This window comes from Pseudopipra pipra, chromosome Z, assembly GCF_036250125.1.
Source record: "Pseudopipra pipra isolate bDixPip1 chromosome Z, bDixPip1.hap1, whole genome shotgun sequence".
Classification (NCBI taxonomy): domain Eukaryota; kingdom Metazoa; phylum Chordata; class Aves; order Passeriformes; family Pipridae; genus Pseudopipra; species Pseudopipra pipra.
In genome coordinates, this window is record NC_087581.1 from 8,501,348 (window position 1) to 8,524,242 (window position 22,895).

Here is a 22,895-nt window from a genome sequence, read left to right on the forward strand (position 1 = left end):
CAAGCAATGCTCCAGAGCTTGAAGAAGGTGGGCTTTTACTCTTCTTTTAGCTCTTCAAATTTTCCTTACTTGTAATTTTACATACCTTATCTCTGGGAATCGACTGAGCGCTGTTGGACAGTGTCCCTCGTTGCAAAACCTGGTGGTATTTGCTGCACTAACAAAGGCAGGAAATTTGTCATGGCATGGAATAGGAAGAAATGCAGCTACAAGGGCCAGAGGAACAGCTTGATATCTGGCATATCCCTGTAACTGCTCCTGAGCCACTGCCAGAGCCTGACACAGCCTTCCCCAGGCAGCTGGCCTGAGCTGGAAAGGGCTGAGGCTGCCTGGGGAGACACAGAGGGCAGCTCCCTGATTGTGTCATTGTAAAACACATCCCAAATGCATTGCTCTAAAAAGCCCTTCACTTTCAGACTTCACTTGTGTGTTTTCTGACACTGGGTGCATTTATCTGCAGACCTCCATGCCCCTGCCTGTCTTGATCGAAACCATCGCACTGCTCCCAGCCCTTCCCAAGCCTCTCCCCGACTCATGCCACCTATCCAACCTCCTCCAAAAGAAAAGAAGGGGAGACACCTGTGCCTGAAGGCAGGCCAAACAAATGTCCCTTGCTCAAATTAATTTGATGGGCTCAATGGAGAATTGTTTAAATGAGAGAAGAGAAGGAATCGCCGATGAATAAAACGTCTTACTGCTTACGGTGATGGAACTGACGCAAGAGGATTATTTTTATCCCATGGAGAAAAGGAAGAGCCCTGTGAAGCAGAGGAGAAGAGGGGCTGCCTTACCTCCCGCTGGCTGTGGGAGATGCAGTGACGGCTGCAATCAAAGCAGCTCCAAGGTTCTCCGGGAGGAAAACTGTTATGCTCCAATTCACTGACTGATTCTGTGAGATGGGATCCCAGACACCAACTGTGTGAAGCCGCCTTAGAGCAAACATCCCCTGATCTTTTGTGCTCCCATATCTCACCAGGAAGCTGCCTATGATCCCACTGCTCTCAGTCTGGGGTGTGTCTGAGCTCCTGACCCCCCTCATGGGGTCCTGGTCAGTGCAAAGACCTGTTCTGCCTCGACATTGCTGTGTTTCCCATCTCCCACCTGTTGGGCCGAAATCTCCTTCTCATTATCCCCCAGACCACATCCTGTGAGCTGTGTCCTTGCTGCACCATGTCCTGTGGGTGCAGCTCTCCTACTGCCCTCCCCAGCACAAAGGGATCCTTTCACATGACCGGTTGTGATGCTCCTGTTCCTCTGCAGTGGCAGAGCTCACTGTTTCACAGCTCCATGGGAGTGCCAGGTCCCATCCAGGTGATTATGCCTCTAAGCTTGATGGCAGAACACTCCCTCCCTGTATTTTTGCATGGAATTGTCCCTGCTCACTTGCAATATCTTGCATTTGTCCTTGTTAAATCACATACTGGTTTTCCAGGTCACATCTCTGGTCCAACAAAGTAATTTCCAATTCCAGTCCTGCCTTCCGGGACACCTGCAGCCTTCCCGTCTGTCCCAATGTCCAAGTACTGATAGTAAATCTGTCCAGATCCCCTCCAGACCGTGGAGCTGTGGGAGTTGTGCACAACTCAGTGCTGACTGCTCTGGGTACAGTTATCGACTGGGTCTTACCAATTTCTGCCCACATTATATAGATCTGTTGCTTCACTTCAGGAGCAGGATATCAAGGGAGACAATGGCACAGTCTTCCTGTGGTCAAGGTTAATGACTTCTGTGTCTTTCCTGTCCACAAGGTTTATTCCAGTGTTGCAAAAAGAAATCAGATTGGTCCAGCATGACTTCTTTGGTGCAAATCCACATTAGTTGTGATGCATTTCAGTAATGTTACAGCTTGTTGACTTTTTCTGCTCATCTTCTGAAAAGTGAGGATAAACTGAAGGGTCTGAGATTCTCTTCTTTTTTGGATAGTTACTACCTTTACCTTTATCAGCTTTCTGATCCCTGTCACCCTCTGAGATTCCCCAAGAAACTGCTTTGGATTAGGCATATTAGGTTGAGCTGATGTGATAAAAGCTGCCTTGCCAGGGGGCTGTTGTGGTCAGGATGGTCTCAAACATCATAATCAAGTCAAAGTGTGTGGGCTTTATTAGGCAAACAAGTATACCTGGGAAGAAAAGTGCATGCACCCTAAAGCTTGTATTTTATTCTCTGGATATATATTATTTGAGATAATAAAAGGCATTACCTCTCCCTGCCAGCCTGTTCTGTCTGGGTACACGCTAACCCATGCCCTGATCAGCCAGAGCAGAAATCTCCTCATTTGCTTGCCGGTGTCAGCTGTGGTATCCTGAGGATTTGGGATTGCAGAGAAGGGGGAAGGTTCCTTCCCAGGAACACAGAGTGAGCATGAATGCGCTGCGCAGCCTCTGCTTTCTTGTTTGCCTCCTCCAACTTGTTGATGATTATGTAGACTTGCTGTCAGAAGTTAGACACCAAAACCAGAATGATCAGAAACTACTTTGCAAATGCAGCTGTGAGACTGGAGGATGCTCAACCCTCTCCAGGATTAGGTTTCCTGCTTTGATCTGCACTAAAGGAACCTGCTAAGCCAGGAAAATGAACTCAAGGGCTAGGCAACTAAAGGACATCCAGTAGGAGTGAAGGGAAATAATAATTTAGTGTATTTCATGTCAATGAAGAAAAAAAAAAAGTGTTCCAGGCTTTGCCTCATGGTTTGAGTTTGAAATAGAGCTGAGCAAAAGGCTGATGGATTGAGTTTCAATTACATCTGCTTGTTCAAGAAGAAAAGCTGTGCTGTAAAAACACTGCAGCCCACATGGCTCCCACAACCTGGAGGCTGGGAAACTTGGACTGCATGAATGAAAGGGAAGCCCATCCTGAGAAACCTCGGCTTATCTGCTGCCATGAGGCCAAAGGCAGGGCTGTGGAGGTGCTGTCTCACTCATCCCAGCCTCATGAGGTTTCCCAGCCTAAAGCACCAGCAAAGGAGAGGGATGTGGGCCCTGCTCCCGCAGTGGGGAGAGCCTGGGGCAGCTCGAGCCTGAAGTGCAGTGCCTCAGGATGGAAATCCTGGGGTGGCTGTAGGGCACAAAGTCTTGCAGAGGGATCTGATATCCCTTCTGTGGTGGCAGGAAAATCTCCAAGTTTCTTGCCTTGGGGATTTCATTCTTCAGAGTGCTTTTACCCTGCTGATAGTCAGGGATGCACTGCCAGGGATGGTTTTTCAGAGGCTGGTGCAGTGGACAAAGTCTTCTGCAATCAGTCAGACCTTCATTTCAAGTCAAGGTTAGTCTGATCTGTGACTTAGAAAAGCAGCAAGAAAAAGGGGCACCACCGCTGCCTACCTGCAAAGGAAGAAAGATAAAAGCTTGGCAGAGAGCTCCAGCCCTTGGTTCCCTTATCTCTGAGATACTTGTAATAGTTGTGGTCACAGGCTGAGCAGGGTTTCCCAAGACAAGGCAATTGGTGTCTCCCCTACTCTCTATCCCTGTCCCTTACCTGGCTTGAAGTCACTGGCAGGGATTCATTGGAGACATACAGCCTGTGTCCCCTTGCTTCACAGTGCTTTTGGCTTTCTGCAGGGTGCAGAGAAACCACTGACTGTACTTTGTCCCTGCTTCCCCCTGATGAGTAAACCTCAAGTTTTTACAAGTTTTGGGTGAATTGGGCTGAAAGATGCTACAGAAATGCCACACATTATGTAATATGGTTGAACAGCTTAGAGGAAACTTACACGAGTTGCAATTGGCCTGGTTCCCCTGCTTCAGAAAGAATCTATTGTCTATCAAATGAGAACTCTTAAACACCACCATGCTCCCTATACTTAGTACTCTGTGGCATTTCAGCTGTACTTGGCAGTTGCTGTTTTAGCTCCAGGAAGAGTCATTGGTGTGTTGAGGTTACTGGCTGAAGCTGTGTGAATCATTATGGTTATTTCTGGGGTTTAAAATCTATTAAATCTACTTCCACTCTTGATCTTATTGAAATGGTAAGGGAATTGACAGGCAGCATTACAGAGAGAGATTCACAGCTCTATAAAGAGGTAATCACAACTCGAAACAGGCCACGTAGCTGTATATGAAGAGATTTAAAGAGTCCTGAACTCCTCAGTTCTCTTGATTATGGCTTTTTTTTATCTGGTGTGTTAAACAATCAAACTGTAAGCACTCAGAGACAACAAGGTGTTACAGTAACAGTGAGCATTTATTGACATTAAATCAATGTTATCCCTTTTCTGCCATTGAAATCAGCCTAGTGGGGAAATATTACACCTGTCCCACATGCCTGGGAATCATATAAGCTCCCCTCTTGTGTCAGCTTTTCCACTTGTTGTTAAGCATGGGGCAATAATCCCTGCTTTCTCATCCCCCTGGTGCCAGCTCTCACAGACTCTTAGTCCAGCTTCCTCCTTGCTCCTATCACCATCTGCCTCAGGCTTCCACTCTCCTTGGGTTTTCTCCAGTGCTTCCTGGTTGTCATTTTTCACTAAGGGACCTTCTTTCTCTCCTTACCCCTCTAATACCAACACTCAAACCAGTCTGTGCAGCTTCCTCAGCTTTTAGATAATCTGGGAGGAGAGTATTGGGGAGCTTCTTCCCTCTTACAGTGTGCCAGCATTCTCCAGGGTGTGGGAATTGCCCTGTTGAGGACTGGATTGCTCTGCACTGGTCCTGACATTATGAGCAATATATGGTTAAAAGAACATTTGCTTAGAAATGCTGTCTGCAATAAGAGCATAACAACAGAGTAGAGTAGAGCTGCAAGGCTCATCCTTCAGTTTACAATTGGTGAGGAAGAACATCCTGGGATTGCAGAGCCACAGGCACATTCAGGCTGAAGGTGATGTTAGCATATCTCTAGTTCAGCTTCCAGCTTAAAGCAGGTTCAGCCTTGAGATCAGACAAGGTTCCTCAGGGTTAGGCTTCTCTTGAAAACCTCCAAGGCTAGAGATCCCACAGCCAGTCTGAAGTCTTGTTCCAATGACTAACTGTCACTGTGAGATGAACTTCCTTATGTCATGTTGAATCCTTCCCTGTTTCCATCTATGGGTGTTGTAACTCACTCTCCTGCTATGCACTCTTGTAAAGAGTCCATTCCTGTCTTAATATCCTCCTCTTGGGTGCTGGCAGATGCTTGTTAGGTCACCCAAAACGATCTCTTCTACGGACTGAACCAGCCCAGCACCCTTAGTGTGAGTTCAGTGCAAATCCTTTGGCCACAGACAACCTTGGTAGTTCTCTACTGGACTCAGCCTGGTTTTACAGTCTGTTTTTCATCATCAGGGCAGAGAATAGAAGCACTGAGCCATCATCTATCTCCTTACCTTATTTCTTTCCTCCCTAGAAGGCTCCTTTCCTTGTTTCCAGTGATTAAAGACATGGCACATAAGACCGGGGACAGAAGGTGAGAGTGGTTCACCCTCTTTGCTTCCTCCCACCTCGCAAAGCTTCTTTCATTAACACTCACCCGGTGTTTCTTAATTAGCACCTTCTGGCTTGGAACTGCCTGCCTGTGTTGCATCTTTCTGTAGAAAACCTGCTGAAGCTCTATCGGTTGTACAACAGGAAATATGAAACACTTGGGCTGCTTGTTAGACTTACAGCTGCTCTTGTGCACACTTAGCGTTACACAGGGGCTGAGTGTGGTTCTCATCCTCAGCAGCCATCCTTGGCTTTACCTGTTCCTCCTGAGGGAACCTTCTCCTGTGGTTCTGTACTTGTCTTTTGATGCCAAGCCACATGACAAGTGCATGTCTGAGCTAAGCCAGGAGATTGCAGAGGTTATGCCAGAAGTGGAGGGCATAAAAAGCTCAAAAATCACCCCCAAAGAGCTGCTATCAGTGGAATAACTGGGATGATAGAGCAGCCTGCAGATTTATTTGAAAGGGTGGATTGGTGTCCTCACTAGCATTTCAAATTTCTTATTCATTCCTTTGCTGATCTAGCAGAATCCACTTATTAAGTCTCGAGAGGACCTGGTGGCATGGAGGTCACAAGGACTTTGAAAGGTTTTATATCAAATCTCCAATGACCTTGAAACATTGAGGAGATGGACTGAAATCAAGGAATTTAATTCAATGAAGACCTTTCCAAAGTACCAAAAACATCTGACAGGGCTGGACTCTGCTGTGCTTGATTCTGTTTAGGTGCGAGCCTGAACTAAGTTTCTGTGGCCCAAGGACTCAGAGTTATGTTAACAAGCCCAAGCTAGTCAGTGATCCCATGCCTGCAACATGGTGTGATTTCAGCTGGGAGTGATGTGAGAATTTGTCTCATGTTGTGTACACCACAATAGCATCCAAGCCCCAGGAGATCATATAGGAAAGATTGGCTTTGCTTATGGTTGAATCAGGGGTTGCTGGAATAAATCAACTCTGTTACAAGTTCTTTGCTGCTCTTCCTGGATTTCTGGCTCATTTACACATGGTTGCTGGGGAAGTTAAATCACAAACAGTAACCATTCACAATGATCTAGGCTTCTTTACAGGTTAGGGAGAAGATGGCACTCTTTCTTCCACTACCTTCCTTTCACCTTTGGAGCAATTGCAGCTCTCACTTAGGGATTTTATGCATCTTTATGGCAAATAGGGTGTTAATGAAAGTATAATTACTGTAATTAAATTTGGATTTAATTTTCTGAGCACAAGTGCCCCCTTTCTGTCTCTCTTTTGTTTCCTGACTGGTTGCCAGCTGTGAAAACATCTCTTTCCAGGGTGTTTTTGATGCTGAGGCACTCGCACAGTACCAGGCGTGTGGCAGTGGGATGGGCTCATCCCCTGCTGCGATTTGTCTCATCCAGCTCTCAAATCATGCTGACCTTTCTCCTGCAGTGAGGGGGAAGAGCAGGATCAGCAACAGGCCTTGGCATTTGTGATGTCTGCATATCCCAGCACTTTACATGCAGGATCCACATGGTGAACTGTTTTGCAGGAGAAGCAGTGGGATTTAGCGGGGTCAGGCAGCAGTTGCTTCCACCACTCCTCTAGGTCAGTTTAGACGCTAGTGGAGAGGAACAATTCTGGGTGTCATCTTGAGGACTCTCAAAACATCACCAGGTTCTTGTTCAGTCTTTATTAGTTTCCCCCTAGTCCTGTAGCCTGACAACACATCTGCATTTCAGGGATTTCCTCACATCAGGGCAGTACCAGGAGAATTGGTGCTTGGGGTCAGATCAGAATGAAAACAGAAGAGCCTGGGAAGAAGTGACCCCTCCTGAGATGATGCGGGAATCTGTGCTACTATGCTGAGAGAATATGAAGCCAGAATTAGTATCCAGATGTGACAAGATCTCTGCCATCTCCACCAAAGTGATTCCTTCTCCAAGGGCCCCAAGGAGGAATACTGGCTGTTTGCCTGGAACCATTGCCTCAGCCATGACCCTTTGTCCCAGCTCCAGCAACACAATGAGTGGGTCAAGGATCAGGTCACTGATCAACACTTGCTGTTGTTTTGAGGTTTTCAACCTCATGAAGGTGACAGGCTTTGTGTCACTGTTCTTCTCTTAATCACAGAACCATAGAATTGTTTAGATTGGAAAAGACCTTTAAGACTATCAAGTCCAATCATTAACTCAGCACTGCCAGCCCCACCACTAAAACATGTTCCCAAGTGCCACATCTACATGTCTTTTAAATACCTCCAGGGATGGTGACACCACACCTTCCCTGGACAGATTGTTCCAGTGCTTGACACTCCTTTTGGTGAAGAATTGTTCAGTAGTGGATCTATCCATGTAATGTTAAGGATGCACATCAACCTCAGTTCACCTCTGCTAACAAGTTTCCTCTAGTCCTTAAATCTGCTATTAATTGTCAGCTAGTTTGTTCTGCCAGCTTGGCCACTGTTTTGCTGAAGCTGTCAGTTGCTGATTAGCCTGGTTCCATCTTTAGTATTTGTGGGACTTGCTAGGCAATGGAGAGGTTACCTTGGGAAGAGTTTACCTTAAGGACCTTAATGAATGCTACATCCTTTTCTTCCCAGTGTGCCTTTATTTTGCACTACTTTGTTACAAAGAAGATCCGTTAGTTTCAGCAGCCAGCTGAGCAGATGGATTTAACTGGTCTGTGGCTCTGAAGTAATTACATTTTGGTACAAGAGAGACAGAGCAGCGAACATGTAAAATTAATTCAGGTGCAGCATTCTGGTCAGTGTCTCAAAGCAAAGAGCACTTTAGGGAGGCCACCCTTGGCCACACTGAGGCTGTGCTGCTGGCAGCGTGGACAATCACTAGGACTATCTCCCTCTGTTTTCCTTAAATGATGTTGGATGGCTTTTCCCATGACCAGTTCCCTCTTTGGATGTGTGTTAGCATCAGAGAGATTGATTACTGCTCGCGTCTCTCTTCTGCTTCTGTTATAATTAAAACAGCAATATATGCATTAAGCAGTTAGATTTTAATAATGCTTTTCTAAACAGGATGTTAAGGAGCTTAGTACAAAGACTTGGCCTGGAGCCAGATCAGCATCTTAAGACTGGATTGACATTAAAATTGGCTGGCTCCCACCTGGACACCTTACATGAACACAGGCTCTAGACTTGCTTTTTAGCCACAGTGCTCCTCATTTTTGCCTCCAGATAGGACACAGAAGAGTCTGTGCTCTGGGGTGGCAGGGCCAGGGAAAGGCACGGATCACCAGTGCATATGGAATCTGCGTCTGCTGGTGGGACAGAAGCGTCCCCAGCTCCAGCCCTGTTGCCATTTCCATCACTGTGTGCCAGGGGGTACATATCAAAGTCCTCCCTGGGTTGCTTCCTGCAGAGCCGATGTTGATCAGGGCATATCAGCACGCTACTGGCAGGTCTCCCAGAAGGAAATGAGTGCTCCATGGATGCCTATGTCCCAGAGGAGCACTTCCTGAGCTGCCTCCCAGCACATTGCTGGATTTCTCCTGTGTTGTTTTATCCTGTCTGCTTCTGACTGTTAGATAAGTTCTGATTTATCCTGTGCTGCTTCTAATATGCAGTCCTTGGGCCCTGCATTTGCACTCAGACCAGGATGAATCCTACTCTCTGTACAGCTCTTAATGAGACCCTTGGGGACAGTCCAATCCCACTGGGTCACTGAACATGAATGGGGAGTGTGTAACACAACCTCAGCATCACTGCCAGGATTCATGGGCTCAGAGTAGAGATGCCTCAACAGGCAGTAACAAGCATCGTCCACGGAGCAGCACAAGCCCATCTCGAGGAGAGGACTGACACCAGCAAAGCTCAGGAACTCCCAGGGCAAAGGAGCACTGCAGTGGGATAGAGTTGAGGCTTGTCTGTTTGTGGGTAAGGAAGGGATTTCTCAGTTGCTGTAACAGGGTGAAATCCCAGGGAAGAGCAACAGCTCTAGCTGCAGGATTTTCCACGCTTGTTCTGCGTCCAGCTTCTCGCTGACCCCTTTTAAGCCCTGATTTGCATGTTGCAGCGTAACTCAGTCGTATCTGATGCGATTTAGTGTGACATCCCACAGGGTCCAGTGGGATCTGGCTCGCAGGCTTGGGAGTGTTTGTGTGGCATTTATCATTTGCCTGGCTGTTTCCTGTGCAGCAGGTGGAGAGAAGCTGTGCAAGTCATTTAATCTGTGGCAAATGGGAGACATGGTCTGACGGAAACAGGATGCGCTTCGGCAAGGATGGAGGCAAATAGAAGGACAGGGAAAGGAGGTGGGAATAACTGACTGAGGAGGTAAACTGAAAACAATCTCACTTGCCAACAGTGCCCTGCCATAGCAGAGGTGTACAGGGGAGCACAGGTAAGAGAGGAGTGAGTGGGAAGCACAAGCTGATCCTGTTGCACTGCTTAGTGATGCAAAGGCCTCAGCTCCCATTTGGGGTACCAGGCTTGAAGGACATGAGGAGCAGGAGAGCAGCAAGGACCATACAGCCAGCTTAGAGGCTGGATGCAGGGGAATGAGAGAGATGAGCACTCCCAAAGAGGTCCTGGGCTGGCAGGGTAAGGAAGGCAGTGCTCTGAGGTTATGAGATGGCAGGAAAAGGCTTAGGGAGAACGTTCCTCTGAGTGCCAGAGGGACACACCGGCAGACATTGCCAGGAGATAGGTTGGCAGCACCATTCCTGGGGCTTTGCAAAAGAAATGGCCATGCAGGTGATGGGAGCAGAACGTGACAATCCACTGCCTGGGGCATATTGTGCTGGGCACCCCAAGGACTGGATCAAGTGCTGGACAAGCATCTGTCAGAAGCAATTTAAGAGTAGCTACTCCCGCCATGGACCAGGGTGCACTAGTGGACTAACCCCTCCTAGTTCTGCCCCAGGTGATGCTGTGATTTAAATGAAAACTACACAGGAGAATGTGTTGTCGAGATGAGACAACTGTTCACATGGTTGAAATATCCAATGCTATTTTCTGGAACATCCCTGAGTTCACTTATGGAGAGCAGGAGAGAGGAAGAGAGCACTGTGGCTTGACATTAAATTGCAGAGTGAGCTCTTTCATAAGCAGAAGAGTATCAGTTGTAATACATCTTTCATACCATTGGCATTTACTGTTATTAAATATGGGGCATCTGTGAGTGAAGACATTTATTTTTGCTTCTAACAATAGCAAAATTTGATTTCCAATGTACTTGTATTTATACAGAATGAAGTATATTCACGTGCTCTCATGTTAGTAGCAAACAAAAATATATTTCCTATGCAAATATTTTTATAAACTGTATTTAAAAAAAATTAAGAAAGTGCTATGTTAGAAACAACAGCTAGACTTCCTTAAGGCAGTTAAAAGGTGATGAAAGTGGATATGTGTATATTGACAGTGGTGGCCAGAGAAAGACTGGAAAAACTGCAACTTTTTAAAACACATTGTTCAGACAACTGCAAATGTTCTCTCATGAGATCCTATGCTCTATGAGATAACAACAGTACTCAAGTATTGCAGAAGCTGCATATTCACATCCGTGCTTGCTTGCTTTTATTAAACTCTAATCTGTAACAGCTTACTGAGCTGGCATGCAAAAATGCTAAAGTAAAACTGAAGTTAAAAAAAAAAAAAGAGAGAGAAAGAGATGATGAGTGATAAAGAAATGTTGCTGGGTGGCTGGCGGGACTGCCTGCCAGCTGGCATCAAGAGATGCAGCTTAAGGCTGCTGGGGTCACTGCACTCTGCAGGGCATCTCCTTGATTTTGCCCCTCTGGATGAGTTTGACATACGTGCCTGTAGGTGCTCTGTGTGCCCAAGCCTCTTGCTTCAGGGCTGCCAGCCCAAGTAAAGAGGTGCTGCAGATGTGGCTCCGTGTGGTAGGTATAAAAGTTAGGGAAGCCTGTGCAGCTTTTGGACTGTCTATGACACATTGAGGTTTGGTGTCTGTGTGTCACTGGAGTTGCAATGATATTTGAAGTTGAGCTAGAACACAACATATTGTCTGTGTAGTGGTTTTTATGGACAATCTCAACTAAAATCCCCTTCCTGTTTCCTTCCGCCCCACTGCTTCAGTCTGAGAGATCCCACAGCTAAAATATTGGGCATTAATGCCCCTGCCAGCCTTTCCCTCCAATGCCATTGTAACCCATGGCATGGGGGCAGGCTTTGAGTACTGGGGCTTCCCACTGAGCGAAAAGGTAATTAAAGTAATTGATCCCATCCAGAAGAGCCCGATGGCACAGCAGAAAATCTGAACCTCGTAGGGGCTGGATCCAGGCAGTGGGCACTGCCTGTCCCCTAGGGAGGTGAAGCAAAGGGCATCCTGTCCTTCTGTCTTTATCCCAAAGATGATTTGCACCACCAGGGCCCCCCAGGCTTGAGGAAAAAGCTTTTGGGCTTTTCATTCTGCTCCAACCCTTTTATGAGACTGCTGTGTGTCAGGACAGGGTAATTACCTTGCACACTGAGCACACAATGATTTTTCTCAATGCTTAGTACCGATTCTGTTAACTGATACGACTGAAAATCTTTTCCAGACACCTTGTGAGGAGTTTGTCTTCTCACCAGGCTGCTCCATTTGAAGTGGCTGCTGTTATCTTGTCTCAGTGACCAAGGGTAATGATGTCCAAAAGAAAGCTATTCTCCATCTCTCTCTCTCTCGCGCACACACACACAGAGCTCACAGTTAGAGTGTAGCCAAGTTGTCCCCATGGCTGTCAAAACTCTGTTGCTGATGCTTCCTAATCACAGCATCTGTGCAGGACAGAGTTAAGGGTATTGGCTCGTTTCAGACCATTTCAGTCTTTGGATAACTTTAAAATTTTTCCTTCTCCTTGAAGTTTTTTACTTGGTGACACATGAACTGAGGTTCATGACCGCATCCCTGTTTTGAACCTGTAAATGGTTCAAACAATGGAAAAGGCAGCAGACCAATTGTTTTAAATGGTTTTAGTGGGTTTCTGCAGCAGGTACAGGGATAAATTCAGAAGGAGATAACAAGTCACTGTAATGCCCAGTTCAGAGGAGCTGTGGGGACTGCTGTGAGCCCAGTCTGCACTCAGCCTGATTTTGTTCACTGAAGTTTTCATGCTAAATGTGGCCTTCTTATGGCTATATTTAGGTGCCTAAATTAGTGGTCTGCAAGAGACAGTGCTTGTGGCTCTGGAGTTAGCAAGAACTGGGAATCTTCTTCAGGGAACAGCTCCTGCTGTGTGCACAACTTTTGCTTGGCCAGAGAACACTGTGGTGGGGTTGAGCAAAGATGTGGAGTCCCAGATAGCCTCTGGCAGAGCAGACATAGGGCTGTGATGATGGCTGTCCCCCCTGATGGCCATAGCTGTTGGCTCTCTGCTGCTGCAGAGCCCATCCAGTCCATCAGTTTTCTCCCCTCTCCCGTAGGTGTTTTAAGCCAGTCAGCCCTGTGGTGTGCTGTGGGCAGGTACCCACCATTTAGGTACAGGTGATCCCTGCCCACATCCCCTGAATGTCATCCAATTCCCTCTGTTCTTTTTCCAGTGATGCTCCCACCCACTTCCAGGTCTGATTCAATTTTGCTTGCATTTCCCGCCTGTCAGATATCCTGACCTTTGCTCCCACATGCTTCCTGGCAGATGTGTGCTGCTGAGCCACAGGCTGGTCCCAGCACTGTGACTCATCTAGTTCCAGTGGCTTCGCCGGTGACTTCCAACAAGCAAAGGCAGGTCAGCAGGGACCCTGAGACCTGTCTGCCCTACTGTGTCCTGGCAGGGTCCAGTGCAGGTGCTGGCCAAATCTCTGAGTCAGTATGTGAGGTGGAGCAAGGCGGGGTGCCTGCCCTGAACTGCACAGTTCACTGTTGGTGAGGAACCTGGCCACAAACACAGCAGTTTGGGTGTATATAGGGGAGCTCTTCCCTCTCTCCCCTCCCTGGGATCATGCTGAAGCTGGAAGTAAGAGCATCTTTGAGGCCAATGATCTGGTGTGGCTACTGTTGCCTGAATGACCCAGCCATCTCCTGGGCTTTTCTGGTGGCTTCATTCCCTGCAAGAACATTTCCTGCGTCATTTATTTCCAAACAGTAGCAAAATAAGCCCAAATCCTTATCTCCAGTCTGTCAGCTAATCCTTCCATGGGCCAGGAGCAGTGATGTGAGATCAGACTGTGAGTGTGACTCACGGCTCTCTGTGGTTGATAAGCGTGTTGCCGCTGTGTGTAAATGGGCTTTTGAGAGCCCAGAAGTGGACCTGGCACAGACATCATCCCCAGCTCAGCATAACTCCAGCTTCATATAACAGCACTGGGTTGCTATAGAACCACAAGGGGGTAGGTTAGAAAGGCTTCAGGGCTGCAAGTCATATCACACTCCTGTTGATGCATGTTTGGTTAGTGGCTCAGGGAGACAGCGAGGTGAATTTTGCTGTGTTCAGGGGCTTGGGTTTCCTTGGTCTTCTCAACAGAAATACTCCCGAGAAACTCATCTTTGCTTTCATTAATTCATTTCACCAGTCACTAGCGTGTTTTGCTAATGGAGAAGCCCTTACCCTGGAGCTGTCACCTTAGCCTATCCCCGAGTAGGGTAGAAGGAACAAGAAAACACCTTCTCCAAAACAAACCTGACCACCTGTGTGCCCCTTCCCACTGAGGGTAATAAGAGTGAGGGGCTTGGGCAGCAGTTTTGGGTGGCTTCTTGAAGCTTCTTACACCCTTTAAAATCAGTCTGTAAAAGCTTAAACCCCTTTTGCACGGGAAGCTGATGTCTTAGGTCACTGGGCTGCTTTGTGAAATGGCTACATCCTGTCCCGGGATGACTGTGTCCAGAAATCCCATCCTGTAAGGAATGGCATCAGTCAGGACAACAACAGGGCAGGGACAGGCCTGTGCCCCTTGGCCAAGACTCAGCAGGGGAAAGGGTCCACTCTGTTCCCAGGGGAGTTATGGGGACTTTTGTGTCTGTGTTCATGCCAGCATTGTTGACTTCCTTTGTACTCTAAAACAAATATGTTTTGCCTTGTTTAATCGAAACTTTAGAGCAGATGTTTTATGACTATTCCACCAATGGGAAAAAAATGGATGCTGAAAAGTGCCAGTAGCATGGCTTTTATGGGAGAGTTTTATTAGCTCAGCAGTATACTGTTCAACTAGGGAATGAAGGCATCAGCCAAGACTCAGGAATCCAGTTTAAATGAATCCCATATCCTGAATGTAGAATTCAGTTTGTGTCAGCATAGGGAGCAGTGGGGCTGGGGCTCACAGAGGAATGGATCTTTGAGCAGCCGGTCCTCATCCTCATTCTTGTCCTCATCTGTGTCCTTGTCCTCACTGTACCCTTGCCACTGGGGCTCCACCTCAGTCATCTTCCACCTCCTTTTTCACTTCCAGTGTCAGTGCTCACTTTGGGGCTGAGAGGACCATCAAGGATCCTGCATACTTCTGTAGGCCCTGGAGGCCCATGCCTCGGTTTGCTTGCCTGGGGAGACAGAGAAGATCCCAGGCGTAAGACAAAGGGAGCATGAGGGCAGTGAGGAACCTGGCCACAAACACAGCAACATGAGAATATGTAGGGGGTCTCTTCCCCCTCTCCCTCCCTGGAGTTATGTTCCATCAGCAGGGCAGGGTCCATCCCCACACAGCACCTTTTCTGCCCCTGCCATGAGCTTTCTGCTCGTGTCCCTCATCGCCATTTCAGCCAAGAGCATTTTGCTCTCCTGTTGGAAACCGTTAACAATAAAATTGATGCAAACACTGCTGTGAGCAGCTCCAGTACCCATCGGATGAGCTCCTCAGGGGCAGACCTCCCATGTAATCTCAGCTCGGCATCTGAGATAGTTGGGACGATGTTGTGCCCTGGTTCCCTCTCAGCTCCCAATGAGCCCTATGGATGTGGTGTAAGCAGGGATGTAGGTGGAGGACAGGCTTGGCTACACACAGGAGGGCAGTGCCCCATGAGTGCCCTCTCCACACCTGGCTGTGACATCTGTTGGGAGGGAGAGCCCTGCAGTAGCCTTGTGTAGAGGTGATGCTTCCCTGACTCGTGTGTGCTCTGGGAAATTGCAATAGCTGTGCTCCAAGAAGGGCTGCTCCTCAGAGGCCTGATGCAGGCAAAGCCCCTGGATTTGTAGGAAGTTGCCACGTGCATCCAAGCAGATCCCACGGTGCTGTGCCGGTGCCACCAGCCAGCCAGCAGTGGACTGGGCAGCTCACTGCACAAGCACCTCAGGAAAAGCAGATGGAGGAAAAAAGGGGAACTTTCCATTCCAGTGCCCCTAAAAGGACATTATAATTTTCATCCCCTGTGTCATCCTGCTTGCCTGGTTATGTGGCGTTAAATTAGGGCTCTGGTTCAGTTACGGCTCATTACAGGCTTGCGCGTGGCTTTGTTGCAGCCTGCTCAGAAGCACCAAAGGAGATAAGCCAGTGTGAAAGTCAAAGTTTTAGGAACAGCTTGGTGACTAGGAGCTGAGCCTTGCCAGAGACTGGTGACTTCAGTGAGGATTAGACACAGTTATCATGGACCTGGTGTTACTACCTGGAGGGCATCAATCAGGGAGCCTCCCTGATGACCCTACCAGTGGGGAGAGCAAAGGGCTTGGGATGGATGTAGACTGATGGGAGGTGGCTTCAGCATCTCCTTTTCCCATTTGAGCAAAGCAGTTGCCTCTTTAGCCTGTACCAAGGACCTGTGCAGGGCGCTGTGTGTGACACAGGGTGCCATAGGGAGGGTTTTGAACTGTGTCAGACAGCAAAGCAGCTTTTCTGCAGAAATAGCTAAGTCCTGAAATACTTTAAGCATCTATGTTTACCCCAAGGCTCTTGCTCAGAGAGATGCTCAGCTGTGGTGTGGGCCTTTAGTACAAACATCACTCACAGCGCCCAGACCAGAGCCACAAAGGGCATTGCTCACTTGTTGGCATTTAGCACAAACTGGAACCATCCCAGTATGAAATCAATGGACTCAGTAAATGAAATGACCTTAGCTTATCCGTAACACATCTTTATGTGCTCAGGACATGAGTGTGGCTGTCTTCTTGGGAGCAAATATCCCCATCCTGCCCCCAGGACTGCTTTCATCTCAGCAGTGTCCTCTAGCAGCTTCAGAAACCTTGGCTCCATCAAGGTTGTACTGGGCTGGGATGAGGGAAAACCACAGGGATTCCCTGGGGACTTCTTTCCCTGTTGTCATCACTCAGTGATGCCCATGTTTGCTAGTGTGAGTTCCATTCAGGCTTACAACTTTCTCTGTGTTTTGGGCACCAGCATTTCTTCCAGCACTGAAGAGAAGTGTGTTTGTAATTGCTGCACCTGGGGCCATTAGAGGGGCTGATTCAGAGGAGAATTGATCTGTTCTAAGAGGGGAGAAAGGAAAGCTGGCAGCCTCCTAGCTCAGATGCTGAGTCCTGCTCCCTTGGCCTTCTGAGAGCACTGAGAGCAGAGGCTGTGCTTTGGGCATGCCAAGAGGAGCCAGCACAGCAGCTTTCTGCAGGCTGCCTCCAAGCCTGGTTAGTGAGGTTCCCTTCCCTTTGCTCTGCTGCAGGCTTGGGGACCCGCTGCCACCTCTCCCAAGCCCACCTGCCAGACTGAGTACCAGCCCTCCTGCTCACCTGTGCTTGGCAGCTGCTTTCTGGGGTGTTCAGAGCCATGCTGGGCACAGAGGAGCTTCCCAGCCCCAAAGCAGGAGTACCCCCCAAATCCAGAGGCAAGGCGAGATCCAGCAGGCTGTCAAAGGGGAAGGCTGTGAGCAGAAAACAGCACTTTTTGATGGAAAGTGGTAACTGTGGGGATGCTGTTCTGGAGGAACCCCATGGGGTAGATGTTCAGCTGTGGGAGGGTTTGCTGTGCTGAATGCAGGCTGGCAAATTCCTCTGCTGCAGTTGTGTCTGACCTGGTGTGAGCCTGGAGAGTCCAAACCCAGTTGCCACTTCCCCAAAGTCCCGGAGCTCTGGTCAGAGCAATGCACTGATGCTGCAGCCCACAGCAGGGGGGGACATGTTCTGCCCAAAGCATTGAGTGGCATTTGTATCCTCAGCAGAGACATCGGCCCCTGCCAGGCCTGGAAGCTCCTGCTGTCCCCAGAAAAGTGAGGACTGAACTGGACAGGTTATTTCCCTTGTGCTGTGTGATTGCTCTCAAGATGCTGGTGGTTTGCTTTAGCACTCAAGCAGGGAGCACCTGGAACGGTTGGGACAGGTGCTGGAGGACTGTGGGCTAGGGGCTCTCAGCAGCCAGCTGCCCTCCTGGGAAAAGCCATTTGGGTGCAAGAAGGATGATCTCTGCTCCTATGGCTGCCTCTTTCCAGGAGGACCTGCATGGGATGGGTGTCATGGGACTGTTTCAGGGAGGTTTGATCACCTGCATTGCTGTCATTGCTGTAGGAGTCTTGCATGCCTGGACCTCCCCATGGCCTGGGGGAATAGCTGGAGGGCTTACAGGGTGCTCCAGTCCCATGGGGCTGAGAAACTGGGAAGAGAGAGGCAGAAGAAGGTTTGAGTCCCTGTGGATCAGCAGATCCACTCCCACTCCTTAGCATCATTCCCCAGCCCATAAGAGCCTTTAAAACATCTCAAGGCACCTTAAGCTTGAAATACAGGGACAGGCAGGTGCATCTCCCTGTGGATCAGCCTCCGGTGCGTGGTGAGAGCAAGGACACAGCAGTCCGGCAGCCATCCCTGTGCCGGACCCCTCCTCATCCCCGCAGCCCTCCCTGCTCACAGCTGTGTCCTGCTTGCTCTCTTTGCAGGAGAAGAAAGGCCAGGAGGTTAAGAAGGGTCCCGAGGTGGAAATAGCGAAGCTGGAGAAGCTGCTTAGCCTGGTAAGAGAGCCGGAGGCCAAGGCAGAGACGTAAGAGGGGGGAACGATGACTCTGCCAGCAGCCGCCGGCCGAACAAGCTCGGCTTTGATCGGCGGCTGCTTGGCATGCAAGCCACGGGCCCGCGCCGCCCACTTTTTGCACAACAGGAACACTTCGCCTCTGTGCCCGGACAAATAAACGAAGGTGCTGGGAGAGCTGTGGTGTGCGGTCGCTTCTGGGGTCAGGCAAATCTCACCGTGCTCACTACCCCAGAGCCACAAGCCCTCGGCATTCCCCGCCCTTGGATGGGTTTGCACTAGGTGAGAGCCCTATGGAGAGCAGGTGAGGGCTGGTCCCAGCAGCCTCAGGAAAGCCTCAGGACTGCAGCTTCATGGCAGGCAGTCCCGCCGTGAGCGGCGGCCTGAGCGACTGAGCGCTGAGCTGCAACCCTACAGGCATTTGTGCCGTCCCCTGGATTTTGGGGCGGCAGCCTAAGCTGGAGAGTGGCTTGAAACCTGGCCCATGACTGCGGGAGAGAGACGTGCCATCCCTCCAGAGAGCACATCAGAGCAGCTGCCGCTCACCAGCTGCGGGAGGGTCACGGCTCCCCCCTCCCGGGGGCCTCAGCCCAGCTGGTGCCTGCGGGAATGGCTGGGCGGCGGGGTTTGCAGAGCCTTCCCACGGCTCCGGCGCTGTGCAGCAGAGGATTAGCTGCTGCGTGGCTGCGGTGGCGGCAGAAGCCGCGGTGGCCTCGGCGCATGCTGATGAGCGGTGAGCGTCGGGCTGTCACCGCTGGATCCTTGTGCACAGTTCCCGGGACTGGGGACCAGAGGCGCTCGTCCCACCACACAGGTGTGGTGGCACGTGTGCTCCATCCACTCAGCTAGCTTGTGTCCCCCACAGGCATCCCTGTAATGTAAGGCCACAGCTCGGAAACTCACAGTGCCTCTGGTGCAGAGGTTGGGGAGTGCTCCCTGCTGACACTCACTTGTCTCCAGACCAGGCAGACATGCTGCGGGCATGAAACACCAGGTCAGGTTTCTCACCTAGCATTTAAAAGCCACAGATGAATGAGGACACGTGCCCTTCCTTATCACCATCACCCAGCAAACCACCCACAGTCCTCCAGTCACATCAGCCACCAGCCCCGGGGCTCCTCAGCCCTGCAGGATGGCAGGACACACCACCTCCCCCAAATTTTTCAGGCGCTGGGTAGAGCTCAGAGACACCACCTGGGTCCTACAATTGGTTTATTAGTCTAGTAAAAACAAGGCTGCAAAGGGATGTGTTCGCTACACCTGACATAGGGAGGAACCCCAGGCTCTGCCAGGCCTGGCCAAGCCTGCGCAGGGACCCTGGCCAGTGTCCCTCCTACCCCACCCCTCTGTCCCCTTATTGCAGTGGCTGTGCCAGCAGTGACCATGGCTATTGCTCGGCTCTAGGATAGGCAAGGCAGAGCCCTCCAAAACCCACGGCACCTGCTGGCAGGGCAGGGGATGCAGCAGCTAGGCTTGAGGACAAGCCAGACTACCAGCATCCCTCCCCACAGAGCCACTGTGATCCCCAGGGAACAGTCGGGGTCAAAGAACCTTCAGTGCTGTTTGTCTGGGCACTCTCATCTCCCCACATCTCCCACCTCCCCAGGAAAAAGCTGTCAGTGGGGATAGGAATGCCAGCGAGGGCAAGTCTGCTGCTCGCAGGCTGGCCAAATCCCACTGTCTGGCTTCAGCTGGCAGTAGGCAGGAGGGAAGGCAGGGACAAACCCACGGTGAGGAAGAGGGCTGTTTGCCTAGCAGCATTAGTGCTAATGCTGGAGGGGATTGACAGACAGACTGGGGAGGATCGGGCAGACCATGCAGACCCTCTTGTGCCTCATCAAACTGGCTGCTTGGGCAGATGTGTGCCAAATGCCATTCTGAGGCTGGGGACCCACGGCACCCCAGGGCCACCCCCAAACATCTGGACTGGTAACACCCTGCTCTGCCAGCAGGGCCAGGGCTGCTTGGGTCCCCCTGGGCACACCCCACCATTGAACAGCCAGCCTGCTTGGGAAAAAGTGCCTCTACCAGTCCTGCTGCCTCCCCTCTCTGAGCCTCCACCCAGCCTTGCTCAGGTCTGCACTGTGGTGGCCACTCTCCCTGGCCCATAGGCTCTTCCCAAGCACAGGGTGCACATGAGGGCAGGGCTCCTGCTGTGCTTACTGGCCGCTGGGACAGGCATGATTGTCCCTGTAGCACATCCCCATCTGTTGTCTCTCTATCCCCATGATCACTGCAGGCACTCGCAGGAACTTCACACACTAAAACCACCAAGGCAAAGGACTGTGCCCCCTGTCATGGCCCCTGTGAGCAGCTCAGTGTCCCCTCTGCTTTCATCATGCCTAGTCTTGCACCCCAGTCCTAGCACAAGCATCCAGGCTGGGGCAACTCCTCTGGCACAGCTGGGTACCCAACTCCCCAAATCAGGCAGATCAGGGCTGCAGCAGGTACTTCTCTTCATTCCTTGACTCATCTGCATCAGAAGCTGGGCTCTTCTTGGGACATGAAGGGGTCCTGCAAGCTTTGCAGAGGATGAGGAAGAGGATGAGGATGAGCAATGCAATGACACAGTTAAAAGAAATTGCCACGATCGCCCCAGTGGAGAGAGCAGCCCCCATGGCCACTGTCCCACAGGAGTAAACAGGGCCCACAGCTTGGTCTCACACTTGGGATGCCAGTGCAGTGACTGCGCGTGCAGCCTCCACCTGCCGGCATTGGCAGGGGACAGAGGGGACAGCGGTGGTGCTGGCGGTGGGGTGGGGACGGGGCCAGGCAGGCAGCAGGACAGTGTCCTCCCCGTCAGTTTGGCAGCTCACAGCTGAGTCCCGGCTGCTCCGCACAGCTGGGAAGGATCGATGAGAGCCTTCTCTCGGCTCCTCCTTCCTCTGGCAGGGCAGTGGGGACACAGGGATCCCTCTTCTCCTTCCTGGAAGAGAGAAAGTCACCGTCACCACGGGTATGAGGGGACAGGCTGTGTGAGCCCCTCAGGGTGGCCTCTAGGGGTATCAGGGGGCAGCGACCCCAGAGCCTAAGGGGCTCCGCTGGAGTATGGAGGCTGCAACAGCTTCCAGGTCAGATGCTGTTTGGAGGACCTTTCCAGCACCGCATGCCCTGGCCGTCCTCCCCATCCCCTGCGAGGGCCACCAAACTGGAGGTGTCCCCAGTGGGAGACCCATCGGCACCTCCCCGCGCTGCACTGGGTGACTCCGGGCCGCCCTGGCCGGGCTCCTATCCCCTCTCCACCCGCTTTTCCTACCTCCGGGACCCCGCTGCGAGGTTCCGCACCCAGAACGGGGCCAGGGGCCGGGCGGCAGCAGGTGGGGGCCGGCGTAGCCCCCCTTGTGCTTCTCACCGGGTCAGGGAGAGCCCCGGCTCCGGGTGTCCCCGGTGCCTCTGATCCCCGCCCGTCGTGGAGCCCCCGGCACGGGGCAGCAACAGGTGCCGCCAACTCCGCCCTCCCGCCGCGGGGTCCCGGCGTTACCCACCTGCCTCCGCTGCGCCCCTGGAACCGCCGGGACCCCGGTGCCGGCGGGAGGCGCTGCCGGGGCCGTGTCCCGGCGCGGAGCGGGGTCCCGGCGCGGTGTGCGGTGTGTGCGGTGTGTGCGGTGTGTGCGGTGTGCGCGGTGTGTGCGGTGTGTGCGGTGTGTGCGGTGTGTGCGGTGCTCAGTCCCGGTGCGGTCCCGCCGGGCCGCCCGTGGGTGCCGCAACCCCGCGCGCCGCCCGCGTCCTCCCGCCGGCACCGAGGGGCGAGGCCCGTCCCCGCCCCGCCCCCGCCCCGCCATTGGTGCCCGCCCGCCGCCCGCCGCCCGCCATTGGCCGAGCTCCCGGCCTGGGACACGCCCCCTCGCGCGGCGCCCACGTGAGCGGCGCGGGGACAGCGGCGGGCAGCGCGCGCTCTGCCGGCACGGACACGGACCGTGCGGACCCCGGTACTGCCGGTACCGCCCCAGATACTGCCGGTGCTGACCCCGGTACTGCCCCGGTATGACGCGGTACTGCCCCAGATACTGCCGGTGCTGACCCCGGTACTGCCCCGGTATGACGCGGTACTGCCCCAGATACTGCCGGTGCTGACCCCGATATTGACACCGGTAATTTACTCGGTACTGACTCAATACTGCCCGTACTGACCGCGGTACTAACTCGGTACTGACCCCAGTACTGCCCGTGGTGCCGGTACTGACCTCGATATCGACCCCGGTACTGCCCGGGTAACTGCTCGGACTGACCCCGGTACTCCCATTACCGCCGGTAGTACCCCGCTACCCGCGCTGAGCCGGTACCGGCCCCGGTATTGCCTCCGGTACTGCTGGTGCTGCCGGTACTGCCCCGGTGCCTCCGCTGGCCCTGCTGCCCTCCCGCTGCTGCTGGTGTAGCCCTGCCTGTACTTCCCTGCCTGCCCTGCCCTGCGCACATGTGTGCACACACGCACATGTTCACGGGCACACGGACACACACGTGCACCACGGCCCGGCATGCCGGGGTGGAGGATGCTGAACGTGGACTTGCCAAGCTGAGCTGGGGTCCCTGCTGGATCACAAGGGCTACAGGCAGGGGTGGGCACAGGCACCGTCACAGCCCAGAGGAAGGAACAGGACATTTAGGGACATTCAGTACCTGGGAATCTGGGCAGTATCAGCCTCACCCACACAGCCAGGTTCTCCCTGTCCTGTTAGTGGGGGAACTGAGGAATGGGGCAACCCAACCCTGGGCATGCCACACCCCCAAACTGCCAGCTTCCATATGGGCACC

At 51.8% G+C, this 22,895-nt stretch overlaps 2 protein-coding genes across 6 annotated transcripts in view; one reads left to right on the plus strand and one right to left on the minus strand.

Moving 5' to 3' along the window:
• Positions 1-18,320, plus strand: part of DNAI1 (dynein axonemal intermediate chain 1) — a 140,761-nt gene extending 122,441 nt beyond the window's left edge. For all 4 annotated transcript variants that reach the window (XM_064641389.1, XM_064641391.1, XM_064641388.1 and 1 more), the window contains one exon: positions 18,055-18,320. In XM_064641389.1, coding sequence (XP_064497459.1) covers positions 18,055-18,159 — 105 coding nt within the window. In that variant the 3' untranslated portion in view covers positions 18,160-18,320. The remainder of the gene's footprint in view (positions 1-18,054) is intronic.
• A 1,017-nt stretch (positions 18,321-19,337) lies between these two features.
• Positions 19,338-22,431, minus strand: ENHO (energy homeostasis associated). 2 transcript variants are annotated; one of them, XM_064643238.1, is made up of 2 exons: positions 22,328-22,431; positions 19,338-21,069 (listed from the first exon to the last, which is right to left on the minus strand). In XM_064643238.1, the coding sequence occupies exon 2, from the start codon at positions 20,759-20,761 to the stop codon at positions 20,576-20,578; it is 186 nt and encodes a 61-aa protein (XP_064499308.1). In that variant the 5' UTR covers positions 20,762-21,069; positions 22,328-22,431; the 3' UTR covers positions 19,338-20,575. The 2 variants fall into 2 exon arrangements, with proteins under 2 accessions (XP_064499308.1, XP_064499307.1); XM_064643237.1 differs by lacking the exon at positions 22,328-22,431 and adding an exon at positions 21,629-21,873.
• Between the last annotated feature and the right edge of the window lie 464 nt (positions 22,432-22,895).

Excerpts from the sequence above, each read along its gene's own strand:
- ENHO (XM_064643238.1), bottom strand. The coding sequence starts at position 20,761 with ATGGGGGCTGCTCTCTCCACTGGGGCGATCGTGGCAATTTCTTTTAAC.